General features: G+C 44.7%; 1 protein-coding gene across 1 annotated transcript in view; it reads left to right on the top strand.

Annotated features, from left to right (window-relative positions):
• RSPH14 (radial spoke head 14 homolog) overlaps positions 1–20,619 on the top strand; it is a 230,838-nt gene that overhangs the window by 2,560 nt on the left and 207,659 nt on the right. The window contains exon 3 of the mRNA XM_006019871.3: positions 1–87. This exon is cut by the window's left edge and continues 44 nt beyond it. Coding sequence (XP_006019933.1) covers positions 1–87 — 87 coding nt within the window. The remainder of the gene's footprint in view (positions 88–20,619) is intronic.

The following is a 20,619-nucleotide window of genomic DNA, read 5'->3' as shown; positions in this document are numbered from 1 at the left end:
CTCTGGCCCAGCTCTTGAATGATCCAGTAGATATCTGTCGGAAAAACATGCACCGGGCATTTGAAATGATGGCAGAATTGCCAGCAGGTAAGAATTTGTTTTTAATTGAAATTTGCCTCAGAGGACTCACGAGGTACTTTGACTTTGCAAGTGAGATGCCACTTCATTTAAATATGCATTTCATTGATTAAATACTCAGTAGGCCAAAGCAGATATCTAAATTAATTTTATTCCCAAAATAATTTACAGCTCTATTCAGTTTCCTTAAAAAGTTCATTTATAAGTAGTAATTTTTTCTTGCTGATTTTAAGCTAGTGTCTTGTTCTGATAAGTTATGATTTGATTATCCTTGAGAACATTAAAAGGTATGAATGTCTTGTTGCTTTTGAGAGGAAGAATTACGTTGCATGAAACTGTTATTGCACTAGTCACGCTCTTAAAAATTGTTAGTTCATTTTATAATAGCAGTGTGAATTCTTACTTAAAAAGGTAAAGGCGCAGATGGGTCTTTGTATTGTGATATTAGTGATAGTAGTAAATAGATATTTCTTTTGGGGCCCCATCCTGCAAATGCTTACTCATAAAGTTAACCCCATTGATTTAATGGAGATGATTTGCATAAGGACAGTTCACTTGCATAATAAGGGGCAAGATTGAATCCTTGAATTTGGATTTCAGAAACTGGTACTGAATTTAAGTTTCCTTATTTTTTCTGTGACAATGTCTCTTCAAGAGGGGAGGGGTTTAAAAGCCCCTCACACAAGGGGGCCTGATTTTAGCAACATGTAAGGATTGTACTGGAAACCCAAGGGACATGGGCCAAATTTCTCTGGTAAAGGAGCATCAAGATCCTATATAAATTAGGCCCATGCTTCTCCATACCACCTTTACAGCTCTGGCATAAGGGACAAATCAGTGGCAGAACAGGCATGCTTATAGCGTCAAGCACTGCAGAGGTTCTGTGCTATTTTATATATGATCTAAACCAGTGGTTCTCAATCTTTTTTGTACCAGGACCCATTTGTAAACATCGATGGTCAGTCCTGACCCAGTAAACAGTTTAAGTCAGGCCAGTCTGCAAGGTGAAACCCACTTTCCCACATTTTTCTCATTTAAAAGGAGAAAATCTGATTTTCCACATTTTCCTATGATTTTCGTGACCCTTTCATAAATTCTTGCGACACACTTTTGAGTTGCAATGCACAGGTTGAGAAACACTGACCTAGACTGCTGTTTTCTTTTTTCTAAGACTTTCTTTCCATCATAAATATTTGGCCTTAGTTTTTGGTTCTTTTGTCTCCAATTGTTAACACCACTCATTTCTGTATGAAAGACTTAACAAGTATAATGGTATCGGTAGAAAGTTTCCATTTAAAATCCATTGTATTAAGACAAATTTGGGTGGAAGACTTCTACCATTGTAGTAGTGTTTAAAAGGCACAGAATGAATGTTTAAAAACAAACAATTACTGAGCAAGCATGCTTGAATTATAGAAAAGACTTATATGTGACTGCAACCATTGTGAAGTCCAAAGTGAATAAATCATTAGGGCTCTGTGAAGCTTCCAGTGCTGATTCAGTTCAGAGGAGATTTGGCCCGATTTGGCGGCTAATATCTGTGAATCTGAATCAAATCAGGAGACCAGTAAGAAGGTCCGAATTGATTTGAAGCTCTCTGAATTGATTTGGAAAAGATTTGGAGAGCTTTGGAGATTTGAGCAGTTCCTGTTCACCACCGCAGGGAGCTGGACCCAGACTCCGTGTCGGTAAGTAGGGGGCAAAGGGGACGGGGGTTGGAGGAGGGGACCATGGGGTACCCCCACCAGGCTCCACCCCCTGTCTGCTCCCCCAGCCCCCTGAGTGCCCCCCCGCCTGCTCTCCCAGGCTCCTCCATGACTGCCCTGCCCGGCCCCAGCTCCTGGTTCTTTAAAAAAAAACCAAAACCAGGCACTCACTGGCTGCTGCAGTAGCCATCAGGACTTCTGGGGGCTCGGAAGAGCCCCCCACACAGCGCAGGGCAGCGGCGGGTAGCAGGTAGTGGGGATCATACCGCCCCCCCTCCCCACTGGCAGGAGCCAGTGAGTGATGGGTTTTGGTGTTTTTTAAAGAGCCTGGAGGCTGGGGCCAGGTGGAGCAGCCCTTGATGGGGCTGGGAGAGTGGGCGGGAGATGGGGCCTGCTTGATTCAGCCGATTTGGCGGTGGCCAAATCTCTAAAACAGATTTGGCCAAATTGATTCAGGACAGTGATTCAAATCACCAAATCGAATCACTTTCCTCCAAATCAGCCAAATCTGAATCCGAAGTGAATACTAGCTGCTTCGCGCAGGCCAATATATCATGTAAAAGAACAACCTAGTCTTTAAAAAACCCCACGAGAAAACGTTTTTGTGATTCCTTTACAGTGGATATGTGCACATAAGATAATCATGTTAAAGTTGAATAATTTAACATTTTTATCTGCAATATTCAATCTTCTTACTGACTTTAAAATTTGCTGAAAAGGTGATGCATTGTGACATTTTTAATGTGTTTTGGCCCATCAGTATTCAACTACCTTTAAAATCTGGTCCTTCGCTCTGTGGTTCAGGATTATATATAATATTCTGTGGTACTTCTAGAGAATTTGAGAGAGCAGAAAATGTCACAGAAGGAAATTGAGCTGTTTGCTTCACAGCAGATTTTTGTGTTTAAAGGATCACTGTTAAGTCTAGATGGCTTAACATTAGTAGGAAATCAGCAAACAGGTAATAAATATGTGATATCCACGTACATTTCCATTTGCTGTTCTTGAACGCTTGATTCTTCTGAAGTGGCAATACATTGAAATGGCCAAAGCAAGCAAGATTCTTGTATATCCTATTTAGGACAGAAGAAGAATAGTTTAATATCTAGACACACATAAGCAAAAATAATTTAAAAATGGAATAAATTATATTTTTATTCATTTAAAGTTCATTTATGCAGCCTGTGTAAAGGAAAGGGTCTTTAATATTCTAGTAAATGGAAGTTATGTAATATGTTATGCATAAAGTCTTATTCTTTTTGTTTTCAACTTTTGCTATGCTGCCAGTAGAAATTCACTTTGCAGTAGAACATTATGGTAATGTACCATAAGTTATAAGTCAAATGTGTGCCAAAGAAGGCATGGGGTTACTGTTACTGGTATAGGATCATCTGTCAGAGAAGCCTGAATGTCAGTAGTATTCTAGCCTTCATTTTAGGGAACAATTTAGGCACATGATATGGCAAGGATGTTGGTGACTACTGTTAAACATGTCTGAAATGGACAGACAGTTGCAAACCTAACTGAAGGTGGGCTTTGTTAAATAGATACGCTTTATTAAAACACAGTTAAGTGCTTTTGAGGGTAAGATACCTGAAACTATAGGTACCATTACCCAAAACACAGGCCTCCTAGTCAGAAGCTAAGTTATGTAAGTGGAAAAGTTTCACTGGAGGCTTATGGTAAATACAGGGGACTGCAGATTAGAACCAGCCAGAGATGGGCAGAAAGAAATAAGAAAAGTAACATATAGTTCAAATACCTTGTTGTAGCACGTAGTTAAAACAGGGAAGTTTTTACTCTTTGTATTTGGTATTAGAAGATTATTTACATGGAGTCTGGTTTCTAAAGAAAAAGTTGGTAAATTGTTACATTTTTCTCAAAACATGCAAATACTGCTGTCTGTACTGCACATAAATCAACTTGTCACTTTTTAGGCCCTGATCCTGAAATGAACTCTGTGGGAATATTTGCCCTCCCCACTTGAGCTCATTGCAGGATTGAAGACTTGGTTTGTTTGGTTTTATAGCTGGTGGGCTTAAATTGCACCCCCCTCCAATGGCGCTCCTGATCTAAGTTTGTTAACCCAGTCTAAGAAAGGGTTAACCCAATCTTGATCTAAGGTAGTGCACCTACTCAGGTGGTCTCTCTCATAAACACCTGCATACATTTCTAGTGCTGCTTCGGGGCTGGGAAAGCCCAGCCACTCACCTTGGTGCTACACTATTTTCACCTCCCTCACCCTGATTTGGCTTTTTTAGCACTCTGAACCCATCCCCATCCCACAGACCTGCAAGCCCCTCTCTGATCCCACCCACCTCTCCTCTGATTTGAGTTACTCACATCAGTTCCCCCACACAGCTCCTTAGAGTGGCAAATGACTGCACACACCCTTCTAAGCTAAGTACAGATCAAAAAGCCCAAGGCTGAATTAATTTAGTCTTTGCAGATTAGTCTAAAATGCTAAGATTGAACCAATAAACAGATGAACCAACATTTTCTTTTGATTCAGGATATGCAGCCACATGCCTTCAGTGGCTGAAGCCAGAAGCCGGGGGGCACTAGAGCACAGTTCTATGGCACAGAGCCATCATGGGCTGTGTGTTTGCTTTCTCTTCTTGTTTCCCCCTACTTCCCCCCTGGGTTGCTTATCACTTCCTCCTGCTTCCAAGTGCCCCTGGGATTTGTAGTCTACAGTCACAGCCAGCACTAAGTAAGGCTGTGTGAAGCTTCATTCCCTGATTCGATTCGGCAGAGATTCGGCCTAATTCAGTGGTTGAATCTCTGAACCCGGATCAAATCAGAGGACCTTTTAATTTCTCCAAATCGAACCGGAACCCTCTGAATCAATTTGGCGATTTGGACATAGACACAGGTTTAAATATTTTTTCTATATACCTTTAGGTAGCAGGGGCTCATGAATGCTGCGATGCTGGGGCGCATGAAGTGTTTCACAGAAGCACGGGGGGCTCTCCAGTGTGCTCAGCAGCAGACCTGGGAGTGGATCAGAAGCACTTCCAGTCCACTTTTAGGTCTGCTGGGGAAAGCGCAGGGGCCCCCCCCAGCTCAGTGACTGCTGCCTTCTGGGTCGGGGTGGGGGGGGGGACCTGGCATCCTCCCCGCAGCCAATCGCCAAGCTGGGGTTAGTGCAGGGGGGCCCCCCCTGCTCACTCCACAGCAGACCTGGAAGTGGACCGGAAGTACTTCCAGTCCAATTCCGGGTTCACCGCCAAGCACGTGGAGGGTCCCCCCCCGAGGGACACTCCAAGCACCCCAGCATCGCAGCCATCACAAGCTGAGCCTGCTACCTCAAGGTATGTAGAAAAATCTTTTAAAGCTGTGTCTATGTCTGAAGCTCTGATTCTCTGAATCAGTATCAAATCTTCAGATTCAGATTTAGCCGAATCAAATCAGGGACAGTGATCTAAATCCACAGATCGAATCACTGTCCCTGATTTGGGCTGAATCCAAATTGAATAGGGCCTGCTTTGCACACCCCTAAGTAAACAGGGCAGCTCTGTACTCAGGGGAAAGGAAGTTTAACCGCACTCCCTGGCCCCAGACCCCAGCAGGGGTTTGCCTGGGAGGGCCAGTAAGCCAGCCCTCACTGCTGCAGCTAGGGAACAGAGGGGCAGGGCCAGCCCTGCTCTCTGGAGCAGACAGCACAGCATTTTGCAGCCCTGGGCTGGGATGCTGGGGGACTCTGATTTAACTTGAACCAGGAAGGGGTCTGGGACAGAAGTTTCATAAACTAGTTTGACCTAAATCAGTTAAGTCTGGTTCAACCAGGTTTATCTTAAACCAGTTTCAGCCATTTTGAAACTGATTTATGTGCATTGAACTTCTGTTCTGTTACAGGTTTAAATCTGTTCCTGATCACTTAAACTGGTTTATGTATAACTGTTGTCTATATCCCTAGTCTAAGCTGCATAAATGTAGACTGCATGCAGCAAAAGGCTCTATGCACCCTAACGGCTGGAGTGGTTACACTGATAGTTTAAAGCTAGCTCAGATATGAAACTACATGAGCTGCAATCATACCTGAGGATCCAAAGGTTAATATACCCTTAGAAGATTTTCAACAGAAATACCAAGCTGAAGATTTTGAAAAATGACTAGTGACAGTGCTTAGTAGGGGTGTGTGAAGCGGGCCCTATTCAATTTGGATTCGGGTTCAGCTCAAATCAGGGACAGTGATTCGATTAGTTGATTCAGATCACTGTCCCTGATTCAATTAATCTGAATCCAAATTTGAAGATTTGATGCTGATTCGGAGAATCAGTGATTCGGATATAGACACATTTTTAAATGTTTTTTTTTTTATATGCCTTGAGGTACCAGCACAGCTGTGATTGCTGCGATGCTGGGGTGGATCGAGTGCCCCACAGGAGAGTGTGTGGGGGGGGGGAAGGGAGGGGCCTCCATGTGCTCGGTGGTGAACCTGGAAGTGGACCGGAAGTACTTCTGAGGCCTTCTGAATCATTAGTTACTTTTGAAAATTCATATCTTGCACTTTCTCTGTGCACATTTTACCAGCAAACATCTGCCTAAGGCACGAAAGCTCTTCTGATCATTTTGCTATCAAACTGTGACACACCAACTGCATGCCAAATAAACTCATTTCATTAGTAAACACTCCCTGTGGTACACTTGATCCAACAGTTGTATGTTTAGTGACTGTCCTAACAAAGTCTCTGCCAAAGCTCCTGGATTTTGTGGCATTTCAGTGTGGAGGACTAGAGATTTTGGGGCAGCTTTTAAGCGGAAGATACGAATCATACAAATTCCTTGATAATAGATTCACTTTATTTTACACTCTCTAAATTTTCAAAGCGCTACAGAACTTTTAATTGAAAATGCATTGACTACATTATTTCATTCAGGAAGAGCACACACCAACAGCTGAAACTTCCTTAGCCTGATGAAGGGTTTTTGAACCTGAAAGCTTGCTTAATAAATATTCTCCAACTATTTGGGTTGGTCTAATAAAAGATATCAAATTCACCCAAGGAACCTTGTCTGCCTATGTCCTTAGACCAACACGGCTACAACCTAAACTCCTGACTACATTATAGAAGTTGTCAAGGGAAAACTGGAGTTTTGGCAGCCTGGGAAAGAATATTTCTTTTGGCAGCAGCAAGGCACAGGGGGAGCTTGGGGGTAGCAAAATAACCACTTAAGGTCTATATATTTCTTCTAAAGTCACCAGCAATTGAGTTTACATTGTAGGCATTTAAATGTTCCACATTACATTTCTAAATGAATGATTCAGCAAGATGAATGGCTTGATTTACAATTCACTTTAAAGATCAGCAGGTACTCAAAACTGCACAGGACTAAGCCTATTTTGTAAAATATTTCTATTGTAACTTCTATAAATATTTTAACTCATTATATTACAATTTGCTTACAAAAACACTAGTTAGAAGATGTTTTCTTTCCTAATATTTTAAAGTCAAATTCTATGGGGTTGCTGAGTAACTAATACATGTGGATTTCAGTGGGCAGTGAGGATACTTACTTTGCTTAAGGATCAAACCCTTCCTTTAGTTTTCTGTACACAAAGCTGAGTGAATATATGGAGCTGGGTACTAGTACTCCCCCAGAAGGAATATTTAACTTTTAAGTTTAAGTTTGTTCATAGGTTACCTGGAAGTTTTAGCTGCATTGGTAAAATTGCTTTTTTGTTCACTCTGTATTTTTGTAATAGAGATCTGATAAACTGATGCAAAAATCTCAGTTTGTAATTTTCATTTTATGCTTGACAGACAAATGGTACAATAGTAGCACCTGCTTTCAAAATAGTTATTTTTCATGGTGCATTATCAATTAAAAAAACATCTTTTACTTTTGGAAGAATCCCTAAAGAAAAGATTTTATATAGTTACACAAAGAGTAAATTGGTTTAGGTTTCAATAGAATAGTTATTTCTATCCAATGAAATAATGTGGTAGTAAGCAAAATTGGCTCATGGTGGTGCCAAAACATAAAACATTACTGCTAAAAAATTCCACATCAATGAAAATTCACTAGTAGAGCATACCATAGTAATCTCTGGGCCATCACTGGTCATACAGAGTAAACCGATTCCCCAAATCAAATGTTCAGTACATTTAACTAGTTACTAATTACTGGAGCTCTCAGAGAAGAAGGAAGAGAGCAGATCCAGACAATTGGCAGAGATGAGAGAGAGGGAGATTTACAGAGCTATGAAAACTACTGGGTTGTGAAGTAGACTGCTATGCATAAAATTTTCATGTGCACTTGAGATATAATAGGAATAGGCAGAATTGCTGAATCCCGAAGGACCATGTTTCGTGGATGTATTTTATTCACTTTGAACATTTGCACCCAAGCCCGTTATAGTTGCTGAATTTAGACTCTGTATCAGTGTTGGCCACAATTTCCCTAGTTTTCCTATGTCAGAAGTTGGACTATTGAGAAAAACAGGATATAATCATTTATCTTCTGAACCTCTTGTTCAATTCTCAAGAAATAAGTTGGATCTCCAGTATTAATCTTCCTATAACTTGAACTATACCTAAGCAAGCTTATATCTTTATTAGAAGTTTCATTTCTGCTTCTCTGGTCTATATCAGAGTTTTGACCAAGACCTTCACCTGCTAATTTCTTTTTTGCTACTGAATGCTTCAGTGACTACAGGTTTTCAGCTTTTAGAAGTCTTAAACCAGGGTCCCTTTAGTTTTCAGTTAAACTAGATGTTGATATATACACCACTGAGTACATTTGTTGTGGGGATGGAAAATGGCCATCAGTCCACCAAGGGTATTTGCAAGAAAAAGTGCAATAAAAAAATCTGGTGGCAATATTCAGGACTGGTGCTGGCTTAGGGAGGCCAAGGACATGCAGTGATTTAGCACATTACCCAAAACATGACAGAACCTGCCTGATGGGGGTTCATCCCTGCAAGGGGCCATGAACTGCAAGGAACAAAGAAGTAAGTTATATTTTTGTTGTTGTTCTAGGTCTCAAAATCTGCCAGCCTTTTAAAAGTTAGTGAGAATGACAGTCAAATGCATTGTTAGTTAAATAAATTATTAAAGACATTGTCTCAAAAGGGTTAATTATGATATTCTGATGTTAGTTCCATCTCTATTGCCAGAATACATCTTTACCCTGAACTGGGCCTGTGCCCGTCTTGGCTAGAATATCCGTTCACATGCTGCCTTGGCGCGGGTGCTTGGTGATAGGCGCAGGGAGGCTTCATGCAACCTCTGACAGGGGCCCTGATCACCCCGGGAAGGACCCCAGAACTCACCTGCCACAACTTTGAGTGTATCTTCAGTGGTGGGGCCTCCTGTTGGCGGTCCCTTGGGATTGGTTGTTACTCCGGACAGATATTTGTGGGGTTCCACCTCCCCTACACCCATTCCATATGCCAGCCTCCGACGGGCCACCTGATCTTGGTGTGGTTTGCCCTCCGGTCTTGATGATCCTTACCCATTGCATGTTCTCTGGCATCAGGTCCTATCCCTCCTTTCCTAGTGGACTATGGGTCTGTTGGGTATTCCCTTCTCCTGCGGGTCTCTCCCGCTCAATGCTGGCTGCCTGTCAGCTCTTGTAAGTGGCCCTCGTTGTTCAGTTGTCGGTCGGACCTCTCGATGTAGGGTTACCGACAAATAAAATAAAAGGGCAAAACAAAATAGAAGACAACAGAGGAGTATGCACAGGCCAGAAGGAAATGAAAAGGAAGGACACTTAGAAAAGAAAAGGCAGGTAAAAAAAGATCAGGCTGAACAGCCTTGTTATTCTCTCTGCCCTTGAGCCTGTGCCTGGCTGTCCCCCCCAGGTGCTCTCTACCTCTGTTGAAAGCTTCCTCCACTCTTCTCTATGTCAGTTTCTCTCCCATGACCCGGTATGTGAGTCCCCAGTGTAGAGAGCTTCCACCATCTCTGGCACTTCCCCTGCTCTTCCCTGAGTGGGGTCTCCTTCCACACGCCAATGCTGCCCGTGACTGGTGTGAAGGCTATCTGCAGCCGCTGCTGCCTAGGGCATACCTGCTCAATCAGCACTTCCCTTTTCTCGCCGGTGCAGCTGGCCGTCGGCGTGGAGAGCCTCCACAGCCTCCGCTGCCTCTTCCGCTCTCTTCCGCTCTCCTCCGCTTCCAGCTGGTGCCAGATTTTATCCTTATCCCAGCTGGCAAGCAATAGTTTGTGATGTCACCCGCCAGCTCCAGCTGTATATAAGTGCGGCTGATGAACCGCATGGGTTTCTCCCCTTGGCATTGCTTATCCGGAGTCCTGAAGTGGGTAAGTAGCCTTTGATTTTGGTGTTTCTACTCTGGGGGTGTGTAGCCCCTGTGCTTGTACCCCTGGGACAAGGCCTTATTTCCCACATCTGTTATCTATAAATGAGCCTATCTATCACCATTTCTGGAACACTGCTGGAATTTGTCTTTATCTTGACCCTGTCTTTCTGTCAAAACCCTTGTTTACCTTTTGACTGCATTCATTTTTACCTTTTAAAGTCTTCCCAAGTCATACCCCTTCCAAATTTCAGGGTATCCAGAATGCCATGTTATAATGGCTTTCTTCCTTCAGAAAATAAGACAATATCAGCCTCATCTTCAGTCACCTTTAGTAGCTTCCTATCTTCATTTGAATCCAATCAAAAAGTGACCTATTGATTCTCAGAACTCTCTCTGGATTCTTCACCCTTTTCCCCTGATAACCAGGAACTCCCCTGCCAGCTTATCTGCTTTTCCAGTATCATTCTTATCACTGTTTTTTGCCCCTGACTCTCCGCAATTGACATTTTTTTCTTTTGTTTATCCATCAATATCAGACTGCCTTATTTTCTCCCAGCCATAGATGCACTCTGCTTTTACAGTAGTCTTCTCAGTTTCATACCAGTAAGTGGCACTATATGATTTATTTTTTAGGTCTAAGTGACTGTTATATACCTCTCTTAGAGCTGTTTTTTCTCTCTTTGTTTTTTATCCATATACTTACAGCTGTCATTCCATGACAAGGCCTGTGCTAGGCCTCATGCTTTACTCAGGATTGGATCTGTAAACATATAATTATATCAACAGAAAATGTATAACATTTGAGTGGAATTTTATTGCTACGGTACATTAATAGGACACTAATTTTACACATCTTTTTGTATTTGGATACAAGTGCTCTAAGAGAGATTTTTCTTCTTCATACTTAAGAGAGTGTGTGTGTGTAGGTAAATTTGCAAACATATTACATGCTAAACATCACTTCTGCCTTTGAAAGTTCCCCCTTTAACATCCCAGACAAAACTCTATTAAGCTACCATTAGCATCAACATTATATGTCAACCATTCAGAATAATGAACATTTTTCCTCAACAGTTCTTCTGCCTTACTAGTTATGAGACATGGTGCTCCTAGAACTGTCTTGAAAGAAAGCACTGGCTATTAGTAGGGTATATAAGTGCTCTCGCACAAGGTTGACTTTATCACCCACAGCATGCAAGGGAATGCATCAAGGCTGAGTATTAGAGCAAAAGGCAAAGTCTGCAGTCATATTTAAGTTGTCACAGCCAAGTTTTAGACAGGAGGCAAAATCAAAAACTCTAGGTATTAATTCAGGAGGCTGGTATCAGGCAAAATCAGGAACAGGGGACACTGAACAAACTGCAAGTCCCTTAAGTGGCTGAGTAGCTTCCTGCTTCCTTTGTGGCATTACCAATGATGTTGAAGGGCAGCAAAACCAATGAGACCACAGGTATATGGGGATGAGCCATCTGACCTGCAGGTGAAAGTCTTTCCAAGTGTTGAGCTCTCACCCTACATGGGAAAATGAGTCACCACAGAATGCACCCCCTGCCAGCACAGAGAATGAATTAATTGTGTACTCAGGCTTGACTTTCCCTTAGTTTAGTTTAAAATTTTCTTCTAAATATTTGGTTTACCATTGAGGGTAGTTTAATGTAGATAGCCTTACTGGTGTTTTGGCAGCCTTCAGCTCCTTACTAGGATTATGTCAGGCCTGGAGCCTCAAAAGTGTTCAAGTACTACACCTTGTGCCCATCAATCATACTGGTGATGATTATGTTTGGCATTTTCTGTGTGTGTGGAAAACCTACCTTGTGTCAGAAGGGAGAGATACTTTGAAATTCTAAGCTTATCTAAAAGACAAGATTTTAGATAAGTACACTGGGTACTCCAACAACCCCTAGAGGGAATTAAACCTGGTTCTTTGTCGAGGTTCTCTTATACAGGTCTTGGCACTTTGTTACTTCCCTTTTAGTATCACCTTCTATCAAAAGTCCTAAAAACAGAATATCTTCTGCATTGTCCCTGACAGATGCTCCATTCAATACAATAGTAGGCTGCTTCATCAACCTGATCTTCTGTCTTTTGAACTCAAGGACCTATCACATGAGAGAATTGTCATGTAAGAAGGGTGGGATCCATAGAGGAATTTATAAAGGAAGATTGAGAATTTATTCTTGTTATTTTCTCATCCCCAAGATGGCAGAATCATCATCAAGTATAGTAGAACATTCAAGTTTAGGATGATTCCTATCAGGAATATTAGTCCTTCTTTATCTCAGAGAGATTAATATAAGGTTCTTGAGTTAAAGGATACTGACTTTAATGTGGCAATCAAATTGACTTGTATTAAATGCTTAGGATTTTTGTTAGGACAAGATGCTAAGACCCAACTTTAACTCCATTTCTGGCAGGAATGTAGCATTTTTCTTACTATCTGTGCAAATGGAACTTCAGCACACTTACTTTGATTTCAGATCCTACTTCTACTGGGAAGGAATATAACCTTGTGTGAATCACAGAACAAAGGATATCAAAACAAAATGATACCCTTTTACCATTTAGCTCAGTGGCCTAGTGGTTAGGTCGCTTCCCTAGCAAGGAGAAGGCCCAAGTTCTAGGATCTCTTGTCATACAAAGGGGGTTTGAACCCACACCTCTCACTTTCTAGCAATGTGCTGGAACCACTAAGCATTGCTTCAAGCATGCTGCAGTGTTACTTTTGGAGCTGGCCTACTAATCAGTTGAGAGAAAAAGACATTTAGGCGTAGAAGAAGAGCAAGCCAGTGGGAGTGTGAGGTTGTAGGGAAGTAGGACTGAAAGGGACCTCATGAGGTCATTTAGTGCAGCCCCTGATCAAGGCAGGATCACCTCGGACAAAACCATCCTAGTTAAGTGTCTCACCTACCCTTGAAAGTTTCCAGGAATGGAGATTCCACCACTTCTCTAAGTAGCCTGTTCCAGTGTGTAATCATGCACACAATGAGAGAGATAAGGGTGGGCACTAGGCTGGAGAGGTAAGGGTCGTAGAGCCTAGAATGGTATTTGTACATTTCACATTGATAGCTATATTCAGTGTGGCAGCATTGTTGCCAAGAGCAAAACCTTACCTTTTGGAGTTTCTTGACTTCTGAAGATTTAATACTTTATCCTTAAAATTGTGGGAATTGAATTTGCTTTAACTTTTCCTACTTTGTTTAGAAAAAGATATTATGGAGATATTCAGTCTTTTTTTGACTTGGGAAATGTATGGGCTTCACTACTAGAATCTGTAAAGTCTTTACTTTCAGATGAAATGATTTATGGCTGACTGTCCAACTAAAAAGCAGCCAGAGGCCACATGCCCCACAAGCCACACCAGTAGGGCTACATATCTTGGGGCCTGCACTAACAGGGGTCATGGGTCCTCCCAGGCTGCACATTCAATGCATGTGCATGTGGGCAAGCATCCCCCCCCAACACACACACACACCCTGCTGTAACATGCACACACTGCCTCACTTTCAACTCCCTATAACAACTCCCTGTAAGAGACCCTGTCCCCCACAAACCAAAGAGCCTCTCACCCCCTCCCCACAGACCCCTGTGGGAAGGCGGGTGCCATGATGTCCCCTAGTGGCTGCCTTGTTCCTGCCTGGCTCTCACTCCAGCCTCCCAGGGTCTCACTCTGCTTCCTCATCTGCCATGCCTTGATGTTAAAAGGTAATTAGGGGAGGCTGCCCTCAGAAGCTGGTAAGCCCAGGGTGCTCTCTCCGTCTCTCTGTGTACTAATTTCCTCAGGTCCTGCTTGCCTTAAGGGCTACATCTGTGGCCTCCTTCCACCCCTACAGCCATACTCTTGCCTTGTAAATGTTACTCCATCCACAGTTCAGTCCTTTTGTACAGGCCTCTGCTATTTTGGCTTTAGCCCTCCTTTCCTCTGGCTGCAAACCTCCGGCCCTGACCCACTGATTCAAGGCCAGCTCTCTTGGTGTCAGCCCCCTCTGTCTCCTGGCCCCTTGGCTGTGTCTTGTACCTTGTCCCAGTCACCCTGGCATCCCTGACCTAGGCCAAGGCTGCTCTTGGTTCAGCCCAGTGCCCCCTGGTGTCCTTGATCCAGCCCAAGGCTGCTCTCAGTTTTGCCCAGCACCCTCTGAAGTCCCTGACCCAGACCAAGGCAGTTCTCAGTTCAGCCTCCCTCTAAGGTGTTTGGGTTCTGGCCCAAGCAGCCCACCAGGTCCCAGATTCTGGAAGGGCTCTATGCTTGGTGGCCTGTGGCCTCCTGTCCACTCCTATCAGCTACACTCAGTCCTCCAGTTTAAACTGGAACAAAAAAATGCAAACAGCCACTTCAAACTCAGTTTCCCCCTCCAGGTCATCATAATTGCTGCCCAGCCACTGCCCTATTCTCCGGCTCTCTCACTCCTGGGAGTACCTGACATGCCTGCAGTTCCCACTTCTCACCAGCCTGAGCTGAAGGGAGCTTCTCTCCCTTCCAAGTTCAGGGTTGCATTGCTAGGCAGCTAGCCCCTCAATAGGCACTAGCAGGCTACTGGTAGGCGACGGCCTGGAGCATGATGAGTGGAAGTCCTGCCAGCTATAGTACGGCAGTTGCTGTGAGGCAGGCAAGTGATGGGGATGTGGGTCCCGTCCAAGGCCCTGATGCACTGTGGGGAAGCCCAGGGTGTGGAACCCCACCAAAACCTCCAGGTGGTCATGCACTGGGACCACAGTGTGTCCCCGCACATCCTGGAGGATGCTGCAGACCTCCAGGACAGCCTCCCTTGTGCACACCAAAAAGGTGGCTAATGTAGTGCAGTCTGGCAGGCATGGCCAGCCTGAGCAGGGCAGTGGCTAGCTGAGTGTCTACAGGGAGGGACTGCTGCATGGTGGTGACCTGCTGCTCCAGGTACAGGTGGAGCTGGTTGAGGAGCTCCTGGAAAGTGAACTGGGTCATGCAAAAGGAATCCAGCCATTGCTCATCATCCCAGGTGTGCTGGACGATGTGCAGCCACCAGTCCTGGCTTGCCAGGCAGGCCTACAGGCAGCAGGGCTGGAGCCCCAGGAGCACATGGACAGCACAAGGGGTGGTGTCCAGATGTGTGTTGTTGGCATCCCTGCCAGGGTCCAGGCGACAGCAGCGCAGAGTCACGGGGCCCGAGATGCTGTGGTGAGCCTGTCCAGGTGGCCACACTGTGTGGGAGGGGTCACCAAGGCTGAGACTGACCTGGGCCAGGTGGCAGTCACTGCAATGGTGCAGCATAGTGAGCAGGGTGGCCAGCAGGAGCCTGAGATGCTGGATGTTGCTCCTGGGGTCTGGGGGTGGACCAGCTATGGTGTGATGGGAACAGCCTCTAGCAACAGAGCTGCAGCGTGCTGGCATAGTGCTCTGCAGATTGCTCTGGGCCAGTGTCACCAAGTCACAGTTGCCGCCTGTGAAAGTTTCGGTGACTGGGTAATTCCTGGCCTCTGACTGGGGAAAGGTTTGGCTCACTCCCTCCTCTAGGGGAGACTGTTCCTGCCCTTGCTTATCTCGCCCACCACGACTTTGAAAATTTATAGGAGGTGATGTTTGGTCTGAGAACAGTCAATTTTTGAGTGGAGATGGAGTACCAAGAACGATCCCAATCTCGTGCAGCACCGTGTCCTTCAGGACTGACCAACTTACCTTATGCACCAAATTTTGGGAGCTCCTCCAACCCCTACACTCCTGCCTCATACCTCCGGTGATTTAATTACTTAAAGTCCTATCTGCACCCACCCTTGTTGCTGTAGGTGCCAGATTTAGCTCCTGGGATTCCCAAAAGTCCATCCTGTGCGTACCCCCTAGGACTGGTCCAAGTATCCCCAGGGGTATGTGTACCCCTGATTGACAGCCCCTGCCCTAGGGGTACTTGGAACAGTGATAGGGGGTATGTGTGGGTGGGAGGGGATGGAGCAGGGTGGAGGGGGTGCAGCAGCATTCCTCTGTGGGCCACACAGGTGGCATGCAATTGGCTGAGCATGAGGCCCAGCAGCAGCCCAGGGGGCCACATGTGTGACCGGCTGTGGGAAAGTAGGGTGCGGGGCAGTGGTAGCAGCAGCATGGGGTGGTAGGTGGCGGCAGTGCAGGGCAATGGGTGGTGGCAGCAGTGCGGGGTGGTGGGTGGTGGCAGTGGCTGCTGTGTTTGAGCCCCTGTATGTGCGAGCACCCCTCCCCCCCGGCATCCAGCCGCTGCCACCAGAAGGAGTACACTTGTTGAAAACCCTTGTCTTATAAGAATAACGCAAGGTGAGCAGCTCAGCTGTTCATCACCTATCCGGCGCTCGGTTTACACTGATGTCCATTCACCACCGAGCCTTAGTTCCTGGGCTCTCTCGCCGGCTCTGTGCTCCAATTAGGTGCGACCTTGGCTGCACAGCTGAGGCTTGTGATCCCTACAGAGGAAACAACCAAGCCTTGATCAGCTGGCTCCTGGTTCAGTTGCAGAGCTGGTGCGGGGTTTTGGCCCTACGCCCTCTCTGGATGCTGATTCACCTTGGTGTGGATCTCCAGCATCAGTCTTACTCCCCATGAGGCTTCCTGGTTCATCCAGGGCTGGGTGAGGTACGCGCCCCAGCTCTCCTGACTCTGAGCTGGTTTGAGCATCCAGGTCAGTCCTGGGTGCTCAAATGATTTGGGCGGGGGTGCAAGTGGGATCTTTCTCTCCTTTTCTTTACCAGCTCTGCCACAGCCAGAAAGGCAGGTGGCCAGGGAGTAGGGAGTCGGGCTGGCTTTTAAAGGTGGCCCCCAGCCACAGGCAGCTGCAGCCACAGCATCCATCTCCCCCTAGATGCTGCAGGGGGCAGTGCAGGGCCACAGGGGGCAGGACCAGACTGTTTCCATGGCCAGCAAATCTGCTCCCAAATCTCTGCATGTGTAGATGCCTGCCCAGGGTGGGTTTACTCTTGAGTAAACCCATCCATCAGCATTTGCATGTGTAGATTCCTGATTTCATTGTAGTAAATGCTCTTCACTGGTCTGGAACCAACAATATTTTGCTTACAGGGTTTTGCTTGTGGGTTCTTCCCTCTTTTCCAGTAAAGTAAAATATGCTTGATTAAGACCTCCTTAAGAAATGGGCCTTGTTATGAAAAGTAATTTTTGTGACTAGAATTTTAGTTTAAAATATGGGTTGTAAAGAATAGATAGCCAGCTTCTAATGACATTCCCAGTTTTTGTCACTTAAAGCAGATTTCAAATGTTCTCCTTGAAAAAAATCTAGGGTTGTTTTTTTTTAATCCAAGTCAAGTTCTCATTTCCATTTTATTAATTTTTTAGAACTTACCAATATTCAAACTTTATGATTAAAACATATGGGCAAATGGTTTTTTTCTTCTTTTTAATATAAAATAACTCAATACTGATTTGCTAAAGCTAGGAAAAATCACTATATAAAATTTCAGCACAGAAATAATTTATTTGAGAAAGTTATAAGAAATTGAAAATATGAGCAGATTGAAATTTAAGAGTTCTAACTAAATGTAGCAGGGTCTCCTGCAGCTTTCTATAATAAAGGTACATATCATAAAAATCATAGAAAATTAGGGTTGGAAAGGACTTTAGGAGGTCATCTGGTCCAACCCCCTGCTCAAAGCAGGACCATCCCCAGATAGATCATCCCAGCTAAGGCTTTATCTAGCAGGGTCTTCAAAACCTCCAAGGATGAAGATTCCACAACTTCTCTGGGTATCCATAAGTATTTTACTAATATTCAAATGAATATACTATGTACTGATATAAACCCTAATTCTGAGGGCTTTAAGGTTTTATGTAATCTCACTGACCTTCATGGAATACCTTACAGGCTCAAAGGTTAAATCTGAACATGCATTTTGTAGGCCTGAGTCCAAAATAAGTACATTAGTACAAAAATATTATTGGCTGAAAGTAGCAATTAGGAAAACAACTGCACCATTGCTATACTTCATATCTTAGTACCTACCTGTCATTGGAGAAGTTTAGCTACACATTTTCCTGTTTCTTCTTAACTTATAATAGCAGTTCTCAGTCCAGGGTCATGGATATCTGCTGCTAGTTCACAGATAGCTGCCAAATCACGTGGTTCTAGCTCTATTCCTTGCTTCCAGTTGCTTCTGTAGGTATTCAGACTTTTCAGTGCAAAAAAATAAAACCTGCAATGGCTGCTCTTGTAGTAGAAGACAGAAAAAACCAAAACCCCAAAGGGGAGTGAAATTATTAATTACCAAAGGGTAAAAACTTCTGACGAAGCTGGGGGGAAAAAAGAGGCAGGTGTTTGGGCAGCATTTCTAGAGGAGAGACCTTAGTGGCCCAAAAGTATGGGCAGAAGAAAGAGAGGATAAAGATATTAATGGATAAAGAAACATACTTTGGGAGATGGGGTGGGGGGAGGGGAAGAGGAATAAGAAAAAAGGAAACAGAACTAATGAGAGGAGAGTATGAACAACAACAAGTACAGTAAGACTGATGTGAAAACTAATGTCCTTTTTCAGAATATAACTAAAACTTCTAAGAAAATATTGCAGTTATTAAAGGGAAGTTATGAAATTGCAAAGAGTTTGGGAACTGCATATGGGAGAGGAACTATCTTTAAACCAGGGGTCAACAACCTTTGGCTAAGGGGCAGATCTGGCCTTCAGAGTCATTGGATCCAGCCTTTGGACAGGGGGACTTCATTGGTGTTCAGCCCTGATGGGCTTTGACTGAAGCACAGCTGGGTGCTGCGGTCACTGCACTGCAACCAGATGGTGGGGAGTTTTGCCTGTGATGTGGCCAGGAAGGAAGGGGAAATAGCAGTTGCAGCCAGGTCCTGGTGCCAGTCTACCTGGGTCCTGAGACAGTTCATTACAGCCTGCTGTGACAAAAAGGTTGCTAATCACTGTCTTATAACACTCCTTGAGATGTAGCTTATGCTGCAGAAAATTCTGATAACTTTTGAATTATTCCAATTATTCCAATTTTTTCTTGCTATTCGTATACAGGCACTGTCCCCACAAAGTGGACCGGCTGGTGCAAGTCTTATCAACCTGCCACAACTTCTGTTAAATCCTAGTTAAAAACTTACCAGACTCTCAGAGTCCAGTCTCCTCCATACCATTCCTTGACGGCTAAGGAAATCATAGCCACATAATCTGTAGATAATCAGTGTTCCATAGGTAGATTTTTTTTCTTTTTGAAGCATGTGTTGCTGTAGAGAGCATCAAAGCTGAGCCAGTCCAGATAGAACTCACATTTCGGCAGATGGAACATCTATTCTGTGGATGTCTTTGCCTATGTGAAGTGGAGTCCCAGGTGTATAACTACATTTGTCCCTTCCAGGTGATAATGCATTGCATCACTGATGAACCAGAAAGCTAAGGAATTAGACACAAATTTAACTGCATGATTTATCCACAGCAGGGGAATGGTGGTGGGTGTGGAGGGGAGTATTTGATTCCAGCATGTCTGAAGAACCAGGAAAAATAAAAACTGTGAAGCAGGAGAAAGAAGTGGATTATGCAAAAGCAAACTAACCCAGACCTCAAATTAACCCAGCACTTATTTTTGCCTTAGGCTTGATAATAGTGAACTGTAGTAGAATTGCCCACATTGTCAATGTCAGAAAATTAAGCATACATTTAAAAATGACAGTTATTTTCAACAAAGCTTATTTGTAGAGGTACAGACGCATTGAACAAATTATCTGACAGGTTAGAATTTGAGGTCAAATAGTTTTTTTTCCCCTATATAAGTAGTTTTTTATATCAACTGCTGAGCTGGACGCAGATACTTGACAGCCTTGAAGCAGATGGCTAAGGGTCAAGAGGCTTAGGGTGCAAACAGAAGTAACAAATTAATTGTTTCACAGAAGAAACATTTCAGCCAGAGGATAGATATGTTCCTATGCTGTTCCTGGATGGAATACGCTGCAGGCTTCTCTAGCATCAGCTACAGGGTGCTGGAGCAGGCTCCAAAGACTCCACTCTTCCCTCGCCCTCCTCTCACAGGGACAGGAGTAGAGGAAAGGGGACAGCAGAGTAGTAGGCCTGTGCAAACATATTCGCTTCGCATTCAGATTTGGCCCATTCGGGAGACAACGATTCGATTCAGTGATTCGAATCACTGTCCTGATTTGATTTGGCTGAATCAGCCAGGCCAGGCCCAGCCCCTGCCCCTCTCCCAGCCTGGCAATGGCTGCCCCGCCCACCCCAGCTCCCACCCGGCACTTGTAAAAAAAACGCCCTGGCTCAGCGGGTGCTGCCGGGCAAGGGGTGATCCCTGCTGCCCCCCACTGTTTGGGAGGCTCTGCATGAGCCTCCCACCCCTACCCTGGCCCCCCCCCCGGCTCTCCCAGCCCCCCCACGGGTGCCCTGCATGGGCCAGCTCTGGCCCTTTAAGAAAAAAAAAAAAACCTGAAGAAACCCTGGGACTCACCACTCCTGCGGGCAGGGGCTGATCCCTGCTGCCACACACCACATGGGGGACTCTGCAAGAGCCCCCAAAGCTGCACCAGAAGCAGAGAGTCCTGGGGCTTTTCTCCGCTTTTTTTGGTTCTTAAAGGGCCAGAGCCCCAGCAGGCGGGGCAGTTGTGGGGAGGCAGGGGGAGT

This window comes from Alligator sinensis, unplaced genomic scaffold (assembly GCF_000455745.1).
Source record: "Alligator sinensis unplaced genomic scaffold, ASM45574v1 scaffold505_1, whole genome shotgun sequence".
Classification (NCBI taxonomy): Eukaryota; Metazoa; Chordata; order Crocodylia; family Alligatoridae; genus Alligator; species Alligator sinensis.
This window is presented reverse-complemented; position numbering and strand designations above follow the sequence as displayed.